This window comes from Pseudochaenichthys georgianus, chromosome 8 (genome assembly GCF_902827115.2).
Source record: "Pseudochaenichthys georgianus chromosome 8, fPseGeo1.2, whole genome shotgun sequence".
NCBI lineage: Eukaryota > Metazoa > Chordata > Actinopteri > Perciformes > Channichthyidae > Pseudochaenichthys > Pseudochaenichthys georgianus.
In genome coordinates this window covers 4,312,735-4,332,840 of record NC_047510.2, presented here as the reverse complement: position 1 = coordinate 4,332,840, position 20,106 = coordinate 4,312,735, and the positions used below count along the sequence as shown (strand labels likewise).

Sequence of the window (20,106 nt, the reverse complement as noted above, 5' to 3'; positions counted from 1 at the left end):
TGCCTTTATTTTTATATAAATATGGTGTGAGTGCAAACATTGCACTATAACTTAAGCTGAAGCTAACAGTAATAACTATAAGATCTATCTGAAATAAATAAGTGTACTGAAACAAATACCAATAACTGTATTGCATTGTTTTCTTATGCGCAATTACTTCATACTGTCTAGTTCTCTTTTTCGTCCTGCATTTATTGTGCCCCCCTCAGAAAATAACTGGCCCCCCAGTGGCCCCCCCAGTCAAATTGGTCTAGAACCGCCACTGGAGAAATGGCAAAAAAAAGAAAAACCAATAATAAATAAATATTACCTGTCTTTTTTAAGACTGTATTTGCAAAGACGGATTATTGTAGCGTGCAACAATTACAATTTATATCGAAGCCAGAGTCCGTTATTGCGTTCCATTTCCTTTACACGTATGGCAAAAAGTCAACCTAATATCCAGGCATAATGCTTTTGTTAAATAAATAAAAAATCAGTCGCAAGCGTTGCGACAAAATGAGGGCTCCCTATTCGGCTCATTTTCGTCATAAACAAAACTAAATGAAGTGTATCTTCATGGGTGATTTTAACTACCCATTAATCCACACACCCACATTAACCAATACTGACATAGTGACAAGGTGACAACTCAAACACATTCCTTCACATTATTCACTTGGTAAGGTTTATTTCAATTACTTTCTATACTAATGAAAGTTAAACTTGGATTGTAACTAATGCTTTTAGACTAAATGTAGAGGAGTACAAAGTACAATATTTGCCTCAGTTGAGTAAAGAAAGTCTTTCAAATCTTTACCCAAGTACAGAACTTGAGTAAATGTACTTAATTCCACTACTAGTAACCCCTCAACTGCTCTGTAATTATTAGAGACCACGATGATTGCATGTTATGAGAATTGTTCTCACACGTCTATAATAAACAGTATACGACTAATGACGTTTGAACATAAGCTGTTTTCGATAGGTCGGGCAAATAGTAATCTAATGTTAACATATGTCATATTAAGTTGTTTTAATGTAGGCCCATACATTTATATGGCTTTGAGTTTGTTCACATACTGAGAGTCGTGAGAGTCATCCGCAACGCCAAAGAAGAAAGGGAATGAGCTCCAAAACTGGTCACCTATTATTCAAAATCCACTTTTTCATGTCTTATATACATAAACACGTGTCCTCTCTGTGTAAAGAGATTCCGAAAGCTTCAGGAAAAAATATTCCCTCTCTTTTTGTCCTGATCCATTTATATAAAAACCTGTCTGAAAATGAGCTGATCAGATGTTGGACACTTTGTGATGTTACAATGTTTTTTAAGGATTGTGCGACCATTAGACAATGACCAACCAAGCCATGATCTGTTTGATATTTCAGCCAAACACTTCAGAGACATGTTTTGTATATATCCGAGTGAGACCTATAATATATTGTTGAAAAAGATTATATTAGGGGACCTTGAATATAAACATTTGGACAAGTGCAGCTTTAAGAAGTAAAGGGACTCCTGCTTTGGGGCATTTTTGCTTGATTGACAGCTGTCTTCCTGTATCAGTGAGTTGTGGTGATTGCTTGCAAATGACGGCGTATCCAAGCCTCTTCAAATTATTTTCTTATTAACACTGACACTACATGTATTTTTATACACCATTATGTGGATATTAATCAACATTTTGATACTCCACTGCTGACATAATAGCATTCATGTGGAGTTGGGATGTCATGTGTGCTGAGCTTCATGCATTTAACCCCTTAATTCATTAAGCATGATGCCTGAATAATATGGAAATCCATGGTCTCCAGAGGATGGTTCCATGCGGTCTAAAGGGCAAATAAAACATACCCACAGCTTTCTCTTGAGTCATCCCAATAAATAAAAAGAAACACATACAAGTACTTATTTATTTACACTTTTAAAATACACAAATACAGTGGCATTACAAATGAGGAGCATAAGTCTTAAGGTGGGAGTGGAAAGAAAGATTTCCCTTGAATCCACAGTAAGAGATATATCCGCTGAGCAGTTCAAAGCCAAACTGGACCGCAGGTGACAAACTAAGAAAATAAGTGAGACGCAGACATTGAAAAAAACATTATCCCTTGTTTAGTGTTCCTGCATCTATCATCGCCTTCATCAGTGAGACAAACAAGCTCATCCGCCACTTTAGATTGTTTTTCAAGCCCCAATGTGAGCTGTGTAATGAGGCGTTTCCAATCCCTCCGTATTCCGCCTCCATCATCCGGACGTGGCAGACAGAGTAACACCTTATACATGACAACAGAACAAGCATGTACAACCCCCCCTCCCACAATTACAGCCTACAACCAGTAGTCTATCACATCAAGGATGTCCTACTTTAAAGTCTGCAGGTCTCATTGGTCATTCACAGGTGACCGAAAAAGTCCAACATGGCTCGTACACGCTTTCTTAAGACAGCGCTCCATGACCTCCTTGCGTCCTTAAAGCCTCTTAAAAGCACGGCGGTCCATTTTCTACCTGGACTCTCACATTAACTGATCCTAACGCCTTTCATTTTGTTTCATGTCATAAATGAATCATGTGAGCTGCATGGCTTCACTTCTGTTGCTTCCAGTGCAACCACGTAGCTACATGTTTTAACACCGTCAGAAATTGTTTGGATAAAGCATGCTTTCACATCATCAGCGATAAAACGGCTACGCTGACATTGTTTTGTTTCTATAAAGAGAGCGATGTTGCCCGACTACGTGGAAGTGCTACCCTCATGTGTCACCCACCACCCCAAATTGTCTCAAATTGTTATGGTCTCTAACCTTTCACAGTGTAACCACTCAGATAATCTGTACGTAGCAGTGCAAGCTAGCAATGGAAGTAACCATAGAAGCTAAACTAGCTAGCCGTTTTTTCCGCAAGGCTCTGCGTAAATTGCGCATTGTGTAGCGGCGCCTTCAGGCGAGAATACATTATTTGATTCCAACCAAACTCACATTTTCTTTTATTTCACCTCGATTGTTTCTGACCTCTCAAAGAGCAACCAATCGGATAACAGCTGTAGGTAGTCGTGCAAGCTAGCAGGAAAAGTAACCATAGTAGCAAAACTAGCTAGCTGTTTTCCCCGCAAGGCTCTGCGTCGATCTTCGGTTAGCGAGGATTAGATTGCACATCACGTGAAGGCGGCTTTAAGAGAAGAATGCTTTCATTCCGACCAAACTCGCAGAAGAGATGTTTTGCTTACGGAAATCCATTTCTGCAATACAATCCAGCAAATGGACACATCATATCTACCACTGTGTGTCCGTGGTGAGAACGGCCGTGGATTTATCTGCGCTGTCGAACAATCATTCCACTGGAAAGTAATTTTGTTTGGCATCTGTGAGGTTTCGGAAGTTGAGTCCAACGATAATACAGACAGTTTGTCGAGGTCTCGGTAGAAAATGGCCAGAGGTGGACTTGAAAAAATGGAGGCAGACGTTATATGGTGTACAAAGCAGTTAGGAGGCAGAGGAGTTCGGAGCCCTAAAAGAAAATACACCCTGACATGTTCTTGTATAACCCTAAAACAGAACCACACAAACACACACAAAGCACATCACTACGCACAGATTAAAACGTCATCCATTCACAGATTTCCCAAGCAGCACACTGCAGTCACAGCCTGTACACGGACAGAGAGTGCTGCGTGTCATTTTCGGATCAAATACAACACGCACCTGAGGAGGACAAAACTAAAAGAAGACACCTTTGAAACTAGAACATTAAAAAGACCTCTTGTCCCATTTTTAAAACAATGCCTACCTTAACATTTAAACCTCAAACATCTAAACAAAAAAAGACTTGTGGGATTCAAGGAGTCTTTCAGGACAGACGTTAGAGTTTAGGCACTGTCCTTTAACAATGCAAAGATGGATCATGTCTCTTCCAGTTTTCAAAAAGTCCTACGATAACAGACCCTCGTGAAGTCTGATCAGTGGAGCTGGTGGAAGAAAAGTTTTAATGCTAAAGAACAAAAAGTAAAACCAAAATGTTAAAAAGAAAAGAAAATCCAAGGCTTCAGGAGGGGAGGGGGGTGCTCACACACAGACACACACCAGACACTCCTGGTTGTGCAGCTCTTCCTCTGTAAAGTGAACAAGAGAGCAGCCAGACTCTTCTGGTGCATTGGATGGTAGTCCCCCTCTGTCAGTTAACAGTCCTGTGTGTGTGTGTGTGTGTGTGTGTGTGTGTGTGTGTGTGTGTGTGTGTGTGTGTGTGTGCTCGCTGCAGGCAGGCGGTGCATGTTGAGGCCTCCATGGTGCACAGGTGGATGTTGGGCAGCTTTCACCGTGGAGCTGCAGACTGGAGGCCGCTGGGCGTGACTCGGGAGGACAGAGCCTGCAGGAGAGACGCAGCAACATCACTGATCACATGGACCAAATGTTTTAATAACACAAAAGGAATCAACGCCATGTGTTAGTAGTTCAACCGTGTGTGTTGGAGCTACACATTGAATTAGGTTTTTTTAGTAATTAAAAGTTTTCCAGCAGTTTTTTGTTTATATCAAATTAATCATTATTTATCGTAGTTATTTCAGTTCAAGTAATTATTTATGCTTTTATTTTGAAGGCGGTGTTGGGAACCTGATTATGTATTAGACACAGGTGGTGGTGGGACGGGCACACCAGGGGAACATGGGAAAGGCCACAGGGTAAGCCATTGTGTTGATTGGGATGAACCTAAAGAAATGCACAGAGGATATTCGTGCCTGGACATTGAACATCTCTCGAGTAAGGCTGGCTTCCTGGTGCCTCAGCTGCAACTCATTTTGAGTCCTTTTTTTGTTGTGTTTCTTTAGTTCGCCGCTACAGTATGTGGACAGATTAAAGCTCGTTAGGATTTGACCGGCTGTTTGACCTCCAGGGGAGCACTTTGTCTTCAAGAACATGGGGCCTAATGAAGACGAAAAAACACATCCATGCAGGATGGAAAAAAACAACTCCCAGAAAAAAATCGTAATTGTTCTCGCTGCTGCTGCTCGGTGCAAAAACGTCTGCACACTTTGTTCTCTTGTTATATACGTTTCCTTTTTGGTCCATTCGCTAAACAATTCATCACAGATGATGAGTTTTACATGGAAAGTCTAGTGAAGCTAAAAGGTCGTTTACTACACTAAAGTATCCAGCTGGAACCAATAACAGTGTGTGTTCACTGCCACAGTAGTTGATCAATATGAGGGGCAGCTACTGAAATCCATATTGATTGGGAATACACCAATGCTACCGACCCGAACTCAGAACGTTGCTGCTCCAATGCGCTAACAGAGTTTGGTGTGTCAGACCTATCGAGGTGTTCCTACGTTGCGTAACCAAGCACTATGTGTGTGTTACCTGTGAGGACATGCGGGACGCGTCCTGGCGCCCCGTCAGGTCTGAGGAGGAGATGTTGACTGGTGCTCCGCGATGAAGACGCATGCTCACCTTCCTCTCCTTCTCTAAACCTGAGACACAACGACAAGTCAAATAAATACGATGATGGAAAGGCCCCTCAAACTCAAAGTGACTGGAAGATGAACCGTCATTCCTTCGGTTTAAAGAGTGTGTGTACTGACCTGTCTGTGAGGCGGGGTTGAGTGGGGAGGGGGCTGCGACCTCCTGTGTTGCCCTGGCTCTGCTGGAGGCCGAGGCCATGCCCCGGGCCCCCGGGTTCCTGCTGTGCCTCAGACGCTCCTCACGCTCCCGCCGCTCCCTCTCTGCATCCTCCACCGCCCGGTTGGCCCCCTAACACACACAGTCGTTAACATGAATAGCGTCTTTCCGAATCCAACAACTTGGTGAAAAGTCAATTCGGCACTTGCCCAAACACGGTGACAATGGTACTTGTATTCTGAGCTCTGAATACAAATGAAATGGTCCAGGCCTGTCACATGATCACATGTTTCCATGCATGGTACAACTCTACACAACTATCGGTTTTCCATTTGCAAAAGTTGGGGATAGTATCTTGAACTCATTTTATTACCATACTAGAAGGTGGAGTTAAAACCCTCCAGACCACTGATTGGTCCGAGAGGAACATCCCCAACCCGACAATTGACGATGTGCATTTATGTGTATATGTGTTGCTGAAGGGATTCAGCGAGTGTCCTAAATGCTGTTAGTATCATTATCTTCCCTCTGAATGCGTCTGTGTTCATTATATCCTTCATGTGTTAAGCCAATGTTTAGACGGATGAAATAAATGTGTTGGGACCGTTTTGTATTTAGGGTTGGAGTCGAATGTTCTATTCTATTCTTAGCTTGTAAATGTTTCTGTATAATACAAGTAATACATATAGTAAATACTTGTTTAGTGTCTGGGAGCCTCTTCTAAAACGTTATTGGGGTGTCCCATTGCACATATCTCCATTCTGTTTCCTGTTGCACTTGTTTTTTTAATAAATACTCTTTATTGAGTTTCACACATTTAACACAAAACACAGCATTGGTCTTTTTAAACAGTTTGTAAAGTAAATTCATCAGATTGAATTTCTAGCAGCATTTCTATCGTAATTTGCTGATTGTCCCGCCGACACTGATGTGTTCTATCCACGGGGGAAACCAAACAGCTAGCAACAGAATGGTATGAAGTAAAGCCGTACCATGGTCAGGATAACACTCATGTTACTATCTAGTTTACACGGTACTTTGCCTTCAAGGCTTAATGTAAATGAACCTGGGCTCAAGAATAACAATAATGCAACTAAATACAGCTTCATTACCGAGTGAAGTAAATCTGCTTAGCAACTTACAAATTTGAGCATGTTCCAGTCGAAGACGTAGTCGTAGGAGAAGCCCTGTCGGTGGAACAGGTTCCTGAACAGCTGGCGGAGGTACGAGTAGTCGGGCTTGTCGTCGAAACGCAACGAGCGGCAGAAGTTCAGGTAGGTGGCGAACTCCGCTGTGGGGGGGAAGGAGAAATGAGGGTTTGGATCAACATTCGAACATTATCGGTTTTCCTGTACGTTATTGCTTTACAGAGTGTGGTGCGGGTAGATCGCGAACCATTAAAAAAAAAAGTAACAAAAGAAATAAAAATAATAATGTTTGAAAAAATACGTTTTTGGATGTAAACCTATCATCCACCACCCCGTTAGCAGGTGCCACTTGATTGACGTATATTTGAGACACCTCAATAATATAATACATTAACCGTGCTTTACGTGAACCTCATCATGACACAAGAGAGGACGGCAGGACTGTAATTTCCCGTGTTCAGTGAATGCAACAGAGGCAAGTCACCAGACCAATCAGATAGTTGCATTGAAATACTTGTGTGCTTGTGTCATTCAAGCTCGGCTCTGTGTGTGTGTGGCAATAGCGCATTTAGTGTGATAGAGAGAGAGAGAGAGAGAGAGAGAGAGAGAGAGAGAGAGAGAGAGAGAGAGAGAGAGAGAGAGAGAGAGAGGAGAGAGAGAGAGAGAGGGAGAGAGGGAGACCGGAGCTAGCGGGGACCTTGATGTTAGCATCTGGTTAGCTAGCTGCACTAACGGACATAAGGAGCTGTTTCCACAACAAGCTGGAGGAGAGTCCTCCCCGGTCAGACTGAGGGGCTCAGGTGAGCTAAAGGACTCTCCGAGTGTTTAGAACGGTTTTGTCACAAATTCTTCAAACGATTATGTCCACGGCACACCTTCATATGATCATTATAGTTATACAAACAATAAGAGAATAAATGAAAAACAGGTATGAAATACTATATGGCAGTAAAACAAGAATACAGTTTGAAAGGGGAGTGATTTGTAAAATATCCATAAAGAAAAAGAAAATGTGTTTACAGTTGTGTTTCATCTGGGTGCTGAGAGAGGTATCCATAGATCTCTTCATGTTGCTCTCAAAGTGCACCAGATTGATGCTTTCAACTTCAATATTTAAAAAAAAATCTTCCCAGAGGAGCATGCGAGACCTAGAGGTGAGGACCTAGAGGAGGTGAGGACCCCCTTAGAGGAGGTGAGGTCCGCCCCCCACTCATAAAAAATAGCACTGTACCCCTGCCTATATGCCGTGAGCTGATTATGGAGCCTTCATTGAAACAGTCATTCAGATGCAATTAGCCCATAAAAGGCCTCAAATTGGAAGCACTGTCTGGGCCGTCTTTTTCACTCAATTCTGCAATAGGTAGATCTCGCCTTTCACCTAGGCCGAGGTCGGTGATCTTGGGCTTGAAAAGGTTGGTGACCACTGCTTTACAGGAAAGAGTACAGAGCAGGGGTGTCAAACATACGGCCCGCGGGGCAAATGCAATTACAATGTGCAATATAATGTTAGTCAACAGCTTCAGTACAAAAGAGTTTGGTGGAACCCTATTGTTCCTGCACTGCATTTTGTATGTATACACATTCACAAGGCAGGGGGGTAAATGAACCTTCTTCCTGAATAGCTCCCACTTTAGTTTGTGTGGTGGTGCGTCAGGATTACTACACAGATGTGGAAATTCATGTAAAAGAACATCTAGATCTGGACCAGTTGTTTTGATCATAAAGTAGGGGTGTAACGGTTCACAAACATTTCGGTTCGGTACGTACATCGGTTTTTAGATCACGGTTCAGTTCGGTACTTTTTCGGTACAGCAGAAACAATTATCACAAAGCATAAAATATTTCTTGTTTTTTTTTAATTATTATTAAACTGTGAATAATGTATTCACTCAAATAAATACAAAATATAATAAAATAAACATTAAGGTGCAGCTTTTCGATGAACTGAAATAATCTGTATTTGAACTGTACTGTACTAGCATCTAAGCAGCCAGATTGACATAATGACTTGCTTGTCATTGTATTTTCATGTTGTTTAAAGAAAGATGTACTTGTCCGCATTGCTTGCCGAAAGGGCAGATCTGCTGGCACTAGCAATGTCTCCTGCCGTGGAGAAAACCCTCTCTCTAGGGACAGAGGTAGCAGATACAGCCAGGTAGCGCTTTGCTAACATGGCAACATAAGGATATTTGGCGTTTGTAATAGCTTTGGCTCGGTCTGAAGTTTTTGCGAGTGGTGGAGGCTTACATGCTAGCGGGAGTTGGGTTTGCACTTCAGTCTTTTTTCTTTTGGTACCGGTGATATTCACGTTCGGGTGATGCCTTTTCAAGAGTGTGCAGTTTGATGTATTGCCAGCCGCGTAACCAATGTTAGTTGAACAATGCCGACAAACAGCTTTGGTTCGGTCCACCTGTCTTTGTTCGTCATCCTTGTACGTAAGTGCGAAACCAAAATGTTCCCAAACCGGAGACTTCAATGATGCTGGAAGATTTTCGAGCTCAACTTTATCTGCGTTCGACAGTTCCTCAAATTACTGACTAAATTTGAACGCATCCCTGTGACCAGCTCTCATAGTATGCCTCTCGTCCAATGAAATGACTTGGTCGCTCTATGACGTGTTGAACCCAATGTGAGCAAATTACTCTGAGTGCTGCGACGCAGCACCTGAGATTACTTCCAAAAAGTTGTTCACGTTCTCAATGTTTTACGTTTAACATTATATTCGTTCGGTCCACTTCGGTACACACGTGTACCAGGGTTTCCGTTAGCCGGTAATTACCGTTTTTTAGCTGGTAAAATTTATAAAAAACCGGTAAATTCAAAACCTGACGGTCAAAATGTCTGGTAATAATTAGGGAGGCTCCGATCGATCGGCCGCCGGTCATTATCGGCCGATATTCACTCTTAATAGTTTGATCGGTGCTCTCTGTAAAGGCCGATCAGGAGAGCTGGATCTGATCCATATGGACATGAACGCGAGTGAAGTGTAACCGGACGCGAGAGAGAGATCAGATCAGCTGCTGAGTCTGACCGAGACACGCAGCTCTGCATAATCACCTGAAGCCCCGCCCTCTGTTTAGCGAGCTGCAGGAGCTGCATGAGAAACTGACTGCTGTCAGGAGAGAGAGGGAGAGAGAGGGGAAAAGAGAGGCTCCGTTTCTCCCGTGTTATTATTCAAATTTGATGTAAACTTCTGAATAATGTACGTTATCTACTACAAGTAGTTTGTTTGAATGTAATAATTATGTTGTTTGTTGTTTGTGGAATCAGTTATTGAAAAATGAATCTGAATTTTTCGATCTGTTACGATTATAAACTGAAGCAATATAAAAATGAGACCCGTGAACTGAGTTTTAAACATCAGCATATCTGCTCATAGTCCGGTAATTACCTGCTAACGGAAACTCTGCTACACAACTCTTATTATTATTATTGAAATATGACCGGTAAGTTTCAAATTAGTCCGGTAAAATAAATTCTGCCCGGACATTTGACCGGCGAGAAACCCTGACGTGTACCCAACCGAAGGGTACGTATACCGTTACACCCCTATCATAATGTAAATAACTATATTGTTCAGTTCCAGATACCGGTGACTAAATGTTTTTGTAGGTACACTGTGATATGTAAGTAATGCTCATGTGTAAATGATAAACTGAGGCACAACATTGTTGAACTTGTTTTTCTTTTCAGGTTGTTCATAATGTTTTGTAAAAAGATAGTTAATTAAATGTGAACATTTTCAGAATGCACTTTTTTAAACGAAACAAAGGGAACAATTTGAAGTTGTTGTTATTTATAGGTTATTATGCTATGATTTGACTGGTTCGGCCCACATCCGGAGATCACATTTGGCGGTATTAGGCCCCTGAACTAAAATAAGATTGACCCCCCTGGTATAGAGGACGGGGTTGTGACATGTGGCAGAGAGTTCAGCTCAGAGTCAGACCAGAACCAGTACCTGCAGCCGCTCTCCCCCCCACAAGAGGCCAGATTATTAAGAACTCTTAACAAGTAGAGAAAGAGGGTGCAGACTGAACGTACATGGGTATCCTTTGCAGAGGACCTCGATGGGCGTGGACATCTTCTTCTCACTGATGCGTTCGTACTTCTGCCTCTTGGTGGCAGCCTTGAGGCCCTGCCAGGGCAGGGAGCCCAGATTGAAGTACATGAGGACGTAGCCCAGAGACTCCAGATCGTCCCGCCTGGACTGCTCTGTGGACACAGAGGACAGAGGGACATCAGACGGACAAATCACCAGAACCAGGGACAAATCTGTCCTACTTTGTGTCATCACCTACATATTTTAGGAACACATACAGTTGTTTAAAGTCTACATATAAAATAAGTAAGTGAGTAAAAAAGGTAACTAAGTAAGTAATTAGGTAAGTAAGCAAGCAGGAAAATAAATTAAACAAAGTAAACTAAAGTAATTAAAGGAAGGCTCCAGTCATTAGATAGTTAATCAAAACTTCAGTATTTAGTGAAACATTATGTTTAAACCATACCCTGAAGAAATCAGCGATATTCCCCGGTAAATAATGATTTTATAGCTCTTTTTTATCAAAACCTGTATATTCCGTCAGGCAGCTGCCATTTTCAGTAGTCACATGATCCGAAAAACTAGGTCGTGACGTCATCTATGCGTTCACTTTGTAAACACACGACGAAAACATGGCGGAGTATTTGAGTTCGGACTCGTCAGCCGAGGAAGAAGTTTAGAAAAATAAAGTCCAGGCGGACTTACTTTGAATTATCACTATAGGTATTCATTCCATCCAAATACAACTGTAAAAAAAATAAAAAACATACTCTGTTATCCTCTTAGGCCCCACGGACCCGGTTCCGGGGCCGAAATCGCGTCATTTGCAGGAAACAACGTCTAAGGAACCTTAATATTTAATAAACTATGAATATTTTATATCCATATAACGGGAAAAAAACTAATTTAACTGATCTTTTTCATTTTTTTCTTCAAAAAAAACACACAATGCTAACAGTGAGCCTCTGAATTAGCCCCGAGCGAAAAATGCTAACCTATTACTGCACCGAAAATCACTCCTAGCTCCCTTATTACTTATCCTAGCTGCACATCCAACACATCGTTTATGATCGTAAAGACACAGAATCTAACGGTGCTCACCTCAACACTGAAAGATACAAACTCGCGACGTTATCAACAAAAACGTACATCAAAACAAGTGGCGCTAGGTACTAACATGCGCTAGGCTAACATGGCTTACCTTCTCTTTGTCTGGTCTAAACTGGTCTTCAATGGCATTACAACGATAAAAACGATGATGTAGTTAATCCATAGGTTAATATCCAATGGGCTGTGTCCCCTTTGAAATGTTCTGATAATCTATAAGCAATAAAACTGCAATTCCGTTATCTGCTGTCCGCTCTGTGCTCCGTGCGCTCTGGGTCCTGCAATTCCTGCTTCCTTACGTAGTAAACAATAAGTAAAGTCTGCTGCGTAATGTGCTTACGCTGGCTGGCATTGGCAGTGCACTGCATCCCCATTAAGTAATGGTTGATTAATAAATCCCATTTTATGTTTCATCATACTCTCAGAGTAGTCGTCCGGAAACTTGAAATGTTCGCTGCATACATGCGCCTGTGGATCTTTCGGTTCGGGCCGAGCACATTTCGCTAGCCACTGCCTCCGAACGTACTTCCTACGCTTACCCGTTGGCAATAGATGGAACCGAGCATTCCGTGGATTGTTCCTATCCGAATTGTGGCAATGTTTCGCGATACAATGAGGCATATTTCAATAGAATTGTGAGAGTAACTAGAGTAAACAACATGAACAAAGCACATCCGTCAATTTGTCCTCGACACCAAACGCACAGTTCACGTCACTTCCGGTAAAATAAGTCATGTGACTCGTCAAAATGGCGCCGCCCACAGGGTTGATGTTATTTCGGTAATTAATCAGTTTAAAATCACTGATAACGTCATCGGATACATTTTTTTTTAAAAAGACTAGCAGAGACTGGTCTGTTTTATCGGATGATAATTATTTAAAAATGCGTGTCATGAGCATTCCCTCCCTTTAAGTAAAAAGTAAGTAAGTAGGTTAGTAAATAAGTAAGGAAGTACATCAATGAATCAGTTTAAAAACTAATTAAAAAAAGTAAATAAGTAAGTCGGCAAGTACGGAACAAGCAAGTACTTGCCGACTGGAAAGGCAAGTACTTGCTACTGCCGAAGTAAGTAAAAAAAGTAAATTAGTAAATTAGTAAAAAAGGTAGGTAGGTAAGTAGGTTAGTAAATAATCAAGCAAGTACATCAGTAAGTAAGTCAAAAAAGTAAATAAAGGAATAAGTAAAATAGTACATAAGCAGGTAAGGAAAGAAGTAAATTGGTAAGACAAAAAAAGTTACGAGGTAAAAAGGAAGTTAGTAAAAAAGGAAGTATAAAAGGAAGTAAGTTAGTAAATGAGTTGGAGAAAAAAGTAAGTTAGTATGTAAAAGAAACCCTTGGAATCATGAATCTTGAGGGGTCAGAGGTCGGTGTTTGGTGGACTGCTTTTACCGATGCCCAGGTGGGTATTGATGGAGGCGTAGCGGGCCGTGCCGGTCAGGTTCTTGTTCTCGCGGTACGGGATGTGCTGGTGCGTTCGGGCGTCGCGGTACTTCTTGGCCAGGCCGAAGTCGATGATGTACACCAGGTTGCCCTTCTTGCCCAGCCCCATCAGGAAGTTATCTGGCTTCACGTCTCGGTGGATGAAGTTCTTGGAGTGGATGTATTCGATGCGGCTGATCTAGAGGCAGAATAACAATAATACAATAAAATAAGAATGGATGCCAGAGAAGCACTCAATACATGATCTCTACACAAAAGATATCTCTCCACACCACAGATATTTCCTGTTGAGCAGTAGTAACAGCATTTCTCAAGATTGCTAAAAATACAACACATCTACTTAGCTTCAGTCTTTCACCAGTGGAGTAATTACTGACATATTTCATGTCGTAAAACAAAAAGTGAAAATATCGTAAGCTTGTGTTAACCAAAGACCTTATTTCAGGCAACTCACAAAACGTAACGTCAGGACAAGGGAACTCGTAAAAATAAATGCTAATTAATATCCGGTTTTCAGGACTCATTCCCGCACCACTCTACAGCTGGTGCCTCCCAGTCATCTTCTCTCTTACCATCTGGTCGGCCAGCAGCAGGACTGTCTTCAGGCTGAACTTCCGAGAGCAGAAGTTGAACAGATCCTCCAGGCTGGGCCCCAGCAGCTCCATCACCATCACGTTGTAGTCCCCCTCGGCCCCGCACCACTTTATCGTCGGGATGCCCACTGAGGAAAGGAGAGGGGGGAATATTGAGTGCCAATTCATTCAGATGCAAACGATTTATCAAGTTAGTAAATGTTCTGGTAAATTGAATAACTACAGATTTTGATTAAGTATAACTTCTCACTGGTTTGATTCTGTAAAACTGAAGTAGAGACTGAACAATTATTCTGAATTTTGTCTAAATCACAATATTGAGTAATGCAAAATCCCATTCACAGGAGATGCAGGGTTAGGGTATACGTTTGTATTTGTTATAGGCAAAATATGTGCCAAAATATTGTTTAGCCCTAAACTGAATACTAACCGACAAAGGAAAAGCGTAGGTACTGTTGGGGAATAATTTGCCCTGCATGTCCTCCTTCGCCCTCTGACGCAGCTGACCAACCTTGAGCTGCCGTTATCTCCCATAAGGAGGGGCTGCCCTAGCATATAGTTGATTTGACCAGTTTATGACCGGGCAACTCTCTGCCAGAGATAGTTATTGTTGTGGGACACCAGGAACACATCCTTCTCGGGGTGTAGATGACCCCGAGCCATAAGCGACAACAAATGTGATTCAGTGTCCTCAGCCGTTTAGTCGATCTATTGAAGAATGTTGATTATTACACTCTGAACTAGTGTTGCACGGTGTACAAATACTTGAAAGGTACCGCGATACCCTGCCATTAAAAGCGTTACGATTCCTCCGTTTCATTAGTATCGGTACTTTAAGAATGACGGGGAAAAGTACTCCAGTGAGAAAGCGCTGTTTTAATAAGAGCTGTGTGTGTTCAGCGCTCTGCTTCCACTCCCTGCAGCTGTGCCTGCAGTCCCGCCCCTCTCAAGCACGCTCAAGTGCCTCCCCTCTCTCGTGCACGCGCTAGCTGCCAGAGCATGTGAGAAAACGAGAAGCATGGCTGCAAGTGGGAGTGCAACTGCCGCTGCGCCTCGGCTTGTTGACAAAAAAGACGCCAGAAGCGAAATTTAGAAGTATTTGAGCGATATCTCTGACAGTGAGGGCAAGCCTACGGACACCACGAGGCCTGTCTGTCAGACATGTTTTAGATCCCTGCAAACCAAGGGAGCCAACACATCAAACTTGGCTAAGCACCCGCCGACCGGCATCCAGAGCTGTTTAAAGAATTTAAAGACAGACAGGTTAGCGAATGTGATAGATAACATCATTACATCATGCTCAAGCCCATGCCCTCAAATCTAAGTCAAACAAGGGTCATTTATTTTGTGACAAACGAAAGTTTTCGTAGTTTGACGAGGCAATTAATGGCAATGATAACTGTCTAATATGGCTATCTTTTTAGCTAACTTACCAATGTGGCTAATATCTGCAATGTAAATTTTGTCAATAATTTTAATATTACGGTACATGTTAATAAAATATAAAGTTAACTATCAAAGAAATCACATAAACTCAAGTATAAAGAAGAGGCCATGTTGGAAGAAAACACTTGACAGATAAACTACAATTTTATTCATCATGAAAATAATAAAAGAAAAGTATCGAAAAAGAATCGGAATCGCAATTCTTGACTTGGTATCGAAACCAAAATGTTGGTATTGTGACAACACTACTCTGAACTAGTTCAAACCTGGAGCTACAGGAGGGTTCTTCAACAGGAGGGCATCTCAACCGTGCGGTCAAACCGTGGCCCGTGACATGTCTTGTGAATTCTCCGGCCGAAGCTCCAAATAAACCGTCAGTGTTTGCCATCAAAGCTCCAGCTCTCCATCGTGTCTCTCTTTAGGCGCATTCACACCTTAGTACTTTTCCCACAAAGGTTCATGAGAACTCTTTTGTCACGTTCACACCAAAAAGAGCCGGTACTAAAATTAGTTCATGAGAACCTTTTTACCCCCTTTTCAGTCCCAGGAACCAAAAAGGTTCCTGTGTCTGATTGGCTGGGCGGATTGCAAACCACGCCCCGTAAAACTCCCAAAAAGTTTTGTGAAGCCGCCATTTTATTATCCTCGCATTAGCATTAGCATTAGCCCAGCGCAGAAACGCAGAGAGACTAACTTATGGCAACACAAAATAAAACATGGAGATGAGGAGGTGTCGGCGTTCTGGCGATTTACTCGGAAGGCTTCAGTAGAAGCTGCTGGGAGTCCCAGCAGCTTCTACTGAAGCCTTCCCCAACTCCGGGGACTTCCGGCCGGGACTTTGGGCGGCAGTATACGCCGTGAAGTGGTTTGCGGCCTGCCAGTAAACCCCAAGCAGAAGAAGAAGAAGTGACGTCAGCGGCTTCATTTGCCTAATCCTCCCCCAGGGACTTATTCCGGTGTGAACGCGATCTGTACTTAGTTCATGAGAACTAAAGAGTTCTCATGAACTAAGTTCTCATGAACCTTTGAAAGTACTGCGGTGTGAATGCGCCTTTTGAGTCCTGACTCCAATTGCTTCAGAAGTTTCCCCCACAGGTACCACCATAAAAGGTCAGAGTTTATCAAATAAACAAAAAATATGCCTAAAGCGGTTCCAGGAGCTCAGAGAATACTAACCACTTCATCCAATAAATCCTGTAGTATTTAATATTTGTTGTCACCCATGGGCATAAGTGCATTGTAATCAATGGTGGTCAATTGGTGGTCGGTTTAATGCTACTATAGAGAATACATGTGGATGTGCAAACACACATCAAAGAGCCCATCTGCTTTAGTAGTAGCTGGTGACTGGCAGCCGTGATGAAGAGGCCATCTGGCATTTCCTTCTATAGGCACACCGCAGGAAAAAGCTGACACACAAACACACACGAGCACGGATGCACTATTTATATACATCTGCTGTCTGGGTCAGCCAGCAGGCCTCAAACATCTCGCCCTGCTAGACAGAAATACAGATGCATGTGTGCAGAGTGCTGACAGAGACAGAACGTCTCTCACACACCAGGGGCCTCATTTATAAAGCTTTGTGTAGGATTCTCGTGGGAAGGTGGCTTACGTGGGACAAAGCAAATAAATACGCACACAAATATTCAGATTTATAAAACACTGCGCACGCACGTCCTACGCCGGTTTCTCTTTATAAATCACAACCAACTCGAAATGCGGTGCAGCCTTTGTGGACTTCACGTAACGCCCATATTTGCCTATAAATAGTCAAAGAAACGCCCCGTATTAATATTCATTCAGACTGACTGCATGAAGGAGATTGCAGGAAATGAAGACAGAACAGCTAAAAAAGACATCTCACACCAAGTCAGATTTTGGTTCTTTTGGGGAGGTGGAGACAAATCACATTGTTTGGTGGATGCAGTTTGAACTAGGGATGTCCCGATCACCTTTTTTTGCTCCCGATCCGATTCCGATCATTTGATTTAGACAATTTGCCGATACCGATTTTTGCCGATCCGATCTTTATGCATTGCATTAAGAAAATAAAAAAGGTAACAGATAACGGCTGGTCATCCAATGCGATGAATTCAGCTATCTAGTTATTTGTTTGGCCTTTTCACTGTTCTGGGGCAGTTTCTCTTTCCTTTTAAAAGTCTCTGAAAGTGTTGGTTGTTTCAGTGCCGTTACCCGAGTGGCCGCTGTGTACTCGCCGTGTTGTTGTTGGTGTTTGTTTCTCAGGTAGCGTATTAGATTGGTCGTGTTGAACGTAGCTCTGTTCTTTCCACCACGCGGAACCTCCGCCTTGCAAACATTGCATCTGGCTGTTACACTGCCTTCGCTTTCAATTTTATAATACTTCCAAACTCCTGACATTTTCTCTGTCCCGACTCCCGAGTCACCAGCTGAACGTAGCCTCTCGTTAGCTTACTGCTACTATTAGACACTGCGCCCACTCTGTTGCCAGATTTGAGAGAAATAAGCAACCAGGTCTGAAAACAAGCCCAAAGAAAGCAACACATACATGATGTTGTGTAATTTTAAACCAAACTAAGTCCTCAGGATGACTTTAAGACGTGAACATGGTAATTTTTGTTTTGTAACATTAAATTAAAAAAAAATATTTTATAAAAAAAAAAAAGAAAAAAAATCCCGATCCCCGATTTTTTTCTCCCGATCCCCGATCTTTTGAAAATCACGTGATCGGCTCCGATCCCCGATCACGTGATCGGATCGGGACATCTCTAGTTTGAACCAGAGCAGCAGCATGGCGGTCGGATCGTCACCAAAATAAATAAGTGGTCCGAAAAAAGTTAATGACAAAAGAAATACACATAGCCTTCCTCAGGCAGTGTGTCAGTGTGTTTGTCCACATTTTCCCGTCAAGTATGTTTTTTATAAATCGCAAAGATTGCGTAGAAACTGGCGTACGCCATCTGTTGAGCGTACGCAACGTTTATAAATGAGGCCCCTGGTCAGGACCACCGTTTGTTAGAAAGACACACACCACTGACCAGAGGAGGAACATTCAGTGAGGTCAAACCCGTTTCAAAAGAAGCACACCACTGTTTTAGAAGTAGAACAGAAGGCAATATGGCCCAAATATGAGATCCCAATACAAGACATTTCATATCTTGATAACCTTTTATATGAGCATAGAGGTCATTTCATATCTAGATACCACATATATAAGGATAGAGGTCGTTTTAGATCTAGATAACGATGTATAAATGGATATTGGTCATTTCAATATATATTAGAAAAAGTTTATTTCATATGTACATACTGATATATCAGCATAAAGGTCATTTCATACCTTTATATATCAAGAGATAGTTCATTTCAAATATATTTAACAATATATATCCGGGTATAGGTCTAGGTTTAGGATATTGGTCATTTCATATCTATATATTTCAGGAAGAGGGTATTTCATATGTACATACTGATATATCAGCATATAGGTCATTTAATATCTATTTAACAACATGTAATTTCACATTTGGATATTGATGTATAGATGGATATAAGTCATAGCCCATCGTGATAACCATATAATAGGATAAAGGTCATTTCATTTCTGGATAACAATATATTTATCACATTTTATATAATGTAATATGCCTGAAAATAAATATACACGCGTGTACTGTTTTTTTCCCCGATTAATTTACAATCTGCAAACAGTACCAGCTTCCTATTTGATTTGATTTAGTGACTTTAAAAACTATTTTTTTTACCATGGTGAACTCATCTGCTATTAGTTTTAGTCTATTCTCTTTACTTTATCTGCACTATACTTCTGCTGTTGTGATGTACATTTCCCCATTGCGGGACAAAAAAAGGAATTCTGAGTCTGATTCCGACTTCGGTACATTATGTGTTGACAAGAGAAACAACAAGTGTGTGTGGGTGCGTTAGAGGGACCCGTACCTCCACCCTGCATCATCTTGTAGATCTTGCTCTCTATGTGGAGCTGGGGGTGTTTGGTCTTCACACATTCCAGCTTGATGGCAACCTCCTCTGCCACGGAGATATCAGTTCCTGCACAGAGAGAGAGAGAGAGAGAGACAGAGAGGTGAGCAGCATGGACACACAGCATGCGGCAGCAACAAAGTGTGACGTTTACCAGACAGGACGTTGATGTATGTAATGCAACACAATCACACAGGTCAGTGTGCGTTTCATGTCTCAGTGTTTCCCCTACCATTGTCTTGGGGGGGCGCTGCGCCACCCCAACGGAACCCAGCGCCACCCCCTGAAATTCAAGTTGTTTTTTATATATATATAAATATAGCGCCAAATTGAAACTGAAATAATCTATTTACGGTCACTTTTCACATTGAACATGTGCTCTTTTATTAAATAAACTAAACGCTTATGTTATGTATCCAATGTCTGTGCATGTTTCAGTGTCCACTGCATTGCTTTGCACATTCACATTCTGTCCTCCGCTCTGTTTCTGAAGGGCGGGGCTCCACTCCCCACACACACATACGAATGCATACACTCACAATCAGAGACACGAGCGGAGGAAAGGCCCGGCCTGGCAGCACCCCCCCAAAGCAGTACACCAGGGGAAACGCTGTGTCTTTACATCACGTTTCATCAAATCCAGCAAACTAAACATGATAAGGGTTATTATTATTAGTACCACAGTGCTCCACATATCCGCTGAGCCACACGACACTGGGATTCCACTCCCTCAACCAACAGTAAAGATCCTT

The 20,106-nt window shown here is 42.1% G+C and overlaps 1 protein-coding gene across 1 annotated transcript in view; it reads right to left on the bottom strand.

Moving 5' to 3' along the window:
• Positions 1-1,882: 1,882 nt before the first annotated feature.
• csnk1da (casein kinase 1, delta a) overlaps positions 1,883-20,106 on the bottom strand; it is a 33,031-nt gene continuing 14,807 nt past the window's right edge. Inside the window, exons 2-9 of the mRNA XM_034088802.2 lie at positions 19,313-19,423; positions 13,907-14,055; positions 13,284-13,512; positions 10,788-10,958; positions 6,738-6,886; positions 5,559-5,727; positions 5,338-5,447; positions 1,883-4,345 (exon numbers count right to left, since the gene is read on the bottom strand). Of these exons, the coding sequence (XP_033944693.1) occupies positions 4,292-4,345; positions 5,338-5,447; positions 5,559-5,727; positions 6,738-6,886; positions 10,788-10,958; positions 13,284-13,512; positions 13,907-14,055; positions 19,313-19,423 (1,142 nt within the window). The 3' untranslated portion in view covers positions 1,883-4,291. The remainder of the gene's footprint in view (positions 4,346-5,337; positions 5,448-5,558; positions 5,728-6,737; positions 6,887-10,787; positions 10,959-13,283; positions 13,513-13,906; positions 14,056-19,312; positions 19,424-20,106) is intronic.